The following is a 5,375-nucleotide window of genomic DNA, read 5'->3' on the forward strand; positions in this document are numbered from 1 at the left end:
GAGGGTTTCTTTAGAGAGTTTGAGACCATAGCCAAACATTTTAATTGGCCTGAGGAACACTGGGTTTGGTTAATAAAGCCAAAACTGTCAGGTAAAGCTCTGAAAGTATGTGAAAATCTTAATGATAATACTGATTATGAAGAAGTAAAATGTGCTATTCTAGCTGCTTATTCCATAACCACTGAAGGATATCGGCAGGCTTTCAGGAACATGAACAAATCTTCCAGCCAAACATATGTTGAATTTGCCTCGGAGAAGCTTAGAGCTTTTAGACGGTGGATAAAGTCTGCTTCAGTCAATAATTTCGATCAACTTTGCAACCTCGTAGTTTTAGAGGAATTCAAAAGAAAGGTTCCATATTCTGTTATGATTCACCTCACGGACAAGGAGGAAAAAGACCTCCACGAAGCAGCTAAGGCAGCAGATGTGTTTTCTTTAGTCCATCGTAGTATACCGGGGGAGAAAAGAAAAGCAAATATTGTAAAGTCATCTGTAGGTTTCAAATATATGGAGAATAATAGCAGTGGACAGTATCGGCCTAATACCCAGATATCTACCCTGTACTGTAAATTTTGCAAAAAGGAGGGTCATTTAATTAAAAACTGCCCACATCCAAAATGTAAGGTGGCAAAAGAAGCAAAAGATTACAATTTTACAAAACCTGTGGCTACTACTAACTTTACTAATAAACTGTTTCAGGAAGATCCATTTAAAGCATTCCGATCAAGGGGTCACGTGTTCAGCAATTCGGGTGGTAATAGATATCCAATAGATATTGTCAGAGACACGGCTTGCGCACAATCACTCGTACTGAAGAGTGCTCTGCCAGATATTGAAAGCTGCTTAACAGGTGAGAAAGTCTGGCTTGAGTTTATTGAAGGATGTGCTCCTAAACAGCTTGCTGAAATCCACTTGGATTGTGATATGGTAAAAGGACCAGTAACGGTTGGTGTTGTAGATAAAATACCGATTCCTAATGCAAGTTTTCTCATGGGTAATGACTTAGCTGGGGACTTAATAATACCAGAATTAAGAGTAACTGACACCCCTTTACTGTATAATAATACAACTGAACTTGAAATGGAACAGCCATATCTTTTCCCTGGCTGTGCAGTAACAAGATCCAAAGCAAAGAATAATGGGGATGAATCTTTAGCTTCTTTCAAACCTAACTTGGTAAACCATGATAATCAACCTATAACAAAGAAAATAACTGATAATTTAATTTCAAACATGATGACACCAGAAAAGCTAATTGAAGCACAGAAATGTGATGAATCTCTTATAAGATGTCACAATGAAGCTTGTGATGGTACAGTTGTTAAATCTCCTAGTTTTTACTACAAAGATAACGTACTGATGAGATTCTATCGACCTCCTAATCTGTCTGTAAATGATTCATGGTCTGAGAAACATCAGATTGTCCTGCCACAGTCTATTAGAAAGAGTGTAATGGAGATCGCTCATGAAGGTTTTGGTGGACATCTCGGGATCAGGAAAACTTGTCAGAAAATCTTAAATGATTTCTTTTGGCCTGGACTTAAACAGGATGTCACTAAGCACATAAATTCATGTCATGTGTGTCAAGTAGCTGGGAAGCCCAATCAAACTATTCCTCCTTATCCTCTCCAACCCATTCAGGTCCCATGTGAACCTTTTCAAAAAATTATCATTGACTGTGTGGGGCCTCTACCAAAAACCACAAAAGGGAATCAATATATATTAACTGTAATGTGTCCCACTACTAGGTATCCAGAAGCATTTCCACTTAAAAATATTTCTGCTAAGAGTATTTGTAAAAATCTTGTACACATGTTTACAACTTTTGGTATCCCACAGGAAGTACAGTCTGACAGAGGTAGCAACTTCACAAGTGAACTCTTCTCTAAGGTACTCCAAGAACTGGGTATTAAGCAGACCCTTTCGACTGCATATCATCCTGAGTCGCAAGGAGCCCTGGAGCGTTGGCACCAAACACTAAAATCTATGCTCCGCAAGTTCTGTCTGGAGAATCAGAAATGCTGGGATGAAGGTTTGCCATACATGTTGTTTGCCATTAGAGAAGCTCCTCAAGAGACACTAGGTTTTTCTCCTTTTGAACTTTTGTTTGGAAGGAAAGTAAGGGGTCCTTTGAAGTTGGTAAAAGAAAAATTGTTAAATGATTCGTCTGAGCATACAACTACAGTTTCACTATATATTAAGAATCTTCAAGAAACATTAGCTAAAGTTAGACAAATTGCAAAAGATAATTTATTTAAAGGTCAAGCTAAAATGAAGCTTAAATATGATAAAAGTGCCCAGCAAAGAAATTTCAAAGTAGGTGATAAAGTTCTGGCTTACATTCCCATTCCTGGTTCTCCACTGGCAGCTAAATACCAAGGGCCTTATACCATTGAAAAGAAACTTAATGACACTAACTATATTATTGAAACTCCTGACCGTAGAAAAACCACTCAATTAATTCATATAAATAGATTAAAACTCTATATGCCTAATTCTCCTGATACTACAGTTGACTTGCCGCAGAGACTACCTTGTAATCTTATCAATATGGTTAAAGATCCACTCGATATTAATCCATGGATCAATGCTTGTAACTCTGATATTCTTGGTAATCTACCTTCATTCTTAAATCATCTTGGTTCAGACGAGATACAGGGGATTTCTAACCTTTTTCAAAATTACTTACCCGTATTCTCTGACACTCCAGGTAAATGCAATGTTATCAAGCATGATATTGAACTAGTGCCAGGTACACTTCCCATACGGCAAGCACCTTATCGTCTTAACCCTGAGAAAAAGCAGCAAATGAGAGAGGAAGTGAACTATCTACTGCAGAATGGCTTGGCAGTACCAAGCTCGTCACCCTGGGCTTCTCCATGTCTACTAGTGCCAAAGGAAGGTGGACAACTTCGTATGTGTACAGACTATAGGCGGCTGAATGTAGTAACTATTCCTGACTCTTACCCCCTCCCTAGAGTTGATGATCTCATTGATGCAGTTGGTCAGTCTAAATATTTATCAAAAATTGATCTTCATAAGGGATTTTATCAGATAATGCTAACTGAAAAAGCTCGAGTTACATCTGCATTCATCACTCCATTTGGACTTTACGAATATTTAGTTATGCCATTTGGTATGAGAAACAGTCCTGCTACATTTCAGCGTGTTATGAACTTTACATTGCAAGGATTAGATGGTATTCACGTATACTTAGATGACATTTTGATTCTTTCAGAAACTTGGTCTCAGCACTTAGAAAGTTTGTCGTGTGTTTTGCAGAAATTACAAGATGCCAATTTGACAATAAGGTTAGCGAAGTGTACATTCTGCAGTGCCACGGTAACGTATTTAGGACATATTGTTGGAAATGGGAAGGTTAAACCCAAGACCGCAAACATCGAAGCTATCCTGAACTACCAAGTTCCAAACACTCGGAAATCCCTCATGCGCTTCCTTGGCATGGTGGGATTTTACCGTCGCTACTGCCCAAATCTAGCAGAAGTCGCTGCTCCGCTGACGCGTCTGACCAGCCAGAAAGTGTCTTTTTCCTGGACTTCAGAATGTCAGAGGGCTTTCGAGAGGCTGAAGCGGTTCCTTTCCAGCGACCCCGTGTTGGCAGCTCCAGATTTCCAGAAGCCCTTCATCCTGCACACAGATGCCAGTGACATAGCTACCGGCGCCGTCCTCCTCCAAGAAGATGACGAGGGTGTTCTACATCCAGTAGCTTACCACTCAGCCAAGCTTTCCAAGCATCAGCTAGCATATAGTACCATCGAGAAGGAGTTACTCGGAATCATAACTGCAATCAAGAAGTTCGAGTGTTATCTGTATGGTGGTGCTCATCCTGTTCAGATCTTCACTGACCACAATCCGCTGACCTTCCTGGAGAAGAACAAGTACTCCAATCAGCGATTACTGAGATGGTCGTTGTCACTTCAGCCTTATCATCTCCAGGTACAACACATCAAAGGGCGTGACAATATAATTGCAGATGCGCTCTCCAGGCCATAAATTTGAATTAATTACTTCAATCAAATCTTAGAAGATTTGACTTCTGGGGGGTGTTATTACAATCTCCTCAAATTCACGGCCTGTGCGTACAAAGTGATAAAAAAAAAGCGTGTTCGAAACTAGTGTGCGTATTGTGCGTCGAGTATGATGATTCGCGAACCCGATGTTCCGAAGCGGGGGGCGCAGCAGTCTACCTGGGGGGCGACGTGGACTGAAAACGTGAGTCTCGACTGAGCGGCCATTGCTTCACTCTCCCAGGACACGGGTACACGGTGGACTAATTTTGAAAATTAAGCGTTTTTGAACATCTTGAATCTTATCGTTACTCCTAAAGTATACTGGTGAAGTATATACTTTCTTATTTTTTGTGTGTTAGGGTATGAGGTGAAACATAAGAGGAAATAAGTGATGTTATTGGTATTATAATTTTGGTGCTTTGTGTTATGTATAATATAATTAATGAAATAATTAAACGTGTGAAATATTGTTCAATTTGAATAAACCTACAGTGAAGATAATCTATAATGGTAATGAAAAAAACAATATCTTGAATATAATCAACAATTCATTATAAATGGATAATGAACGTAAAACATAGATAATAAAGAATACTAATCAACTGCATAATAACTAGTAATTAAAAAATATACAATAATTCATAAAAGCATAAATTTAAGAAAATGAAAGCTGCAAATATTACGAACCTCAAGATATATAGATAATACTAACTTATGAGCTATAATATAAGCTACTTTCATTACTTGTTGTAATTATTCCGCTACTTCCCCTAGACATCTTAAAACTTACTGTTGCATATACTACAAACCCACATTGTACTGCACTATATACTACAAGCGGGATTGTTACAATATATATATATATATATATATAACTATGCGTGTGTGTGTGTGTGTATGTGTGTGTGTGCATATGTGTTTTTACGTGTGTGTGTGTGTGTGTGTGTGTGTGTGTGTGTGTGTGTGTGTGTGTGTGTGTGTGTGTGTGTGTGTGTGTGTGTGTGTGTGTGTGTTTATGTGTGTGTGTGTTTATGTGTTGTGTTGTTTATGTGTGTGTGTTTGTTTATGTGTGTGTGTTTGTTTATGTGTGTGTGTGTGTTTATGTGTGTGTGTGTGTTTATGTGTGTGCGCGTGCGCGCGTGTGTGTAGGTGTGTGCGTCTATGCATTTTTTATCACTTCCCCCAAATTTCCCCTACGTTGTCCTCATCACTTTCCTCTGCCATATGGAACCACTCTGTAATGGGTTTAGCCCCTCCCCTCCAGCTCCCTTCCCCCCCCCTCTTACCTATCCCTCTTCTCCCCTTCCTTTCTCCCCTTCCTTTCTCCTTCCTCCCCCCCCCTCT

At 39.4% G+C, this 5,375-nt stretch overlaps 1 protein-coding gene across 1 annotated transcript in view; it reads left to right on the forward strand.

The window, feature by feature from the left end:
* The window catches only part of LOC119573219, a 5,634-nt gene extending 1,427 nt beyond the window's left edge, over positions 1 to 4,207 (forward strand). The window contains exons 1-2 of the mRNA XM_037920331.1: positions 1 to 2,032; positions 2,711 to 4,207. The exon at positions 1 to 2,032 is cut by the window's left edge and continues 1,427 nt beyond it. Of these exons, the coding sequence (XP_037776259.1) occupies positions 1 to 2,032; positions 2,711 to 4,014 (3,336 nt within the window). The 3' untranslated portion in view covers positions 4,015 to 4,207. The remainder of the gene's footprint in view (positions 2,033 to 2,710) is intronic.
* The last annotated feature ends 1,168 nt before the right edge of the window (positions 4,208 to 5,375 follow it).

This window comes from Penaeus monodon, chromosome 5 (genome assembly GCF_015228065.2).
Source record: "Penaeus monodon isolate SGIC_2016 chromosome 5, NSTDA_Pmon_1, whole genome shotgun sequence".
NCBI classification, from domain to species: domain Eukaryota; kingdom Metazoa; phylum Arthropoda; class Malacostraca; order Decapoda; family Penaeidae; genus Penaeus; species Penaeus monodon.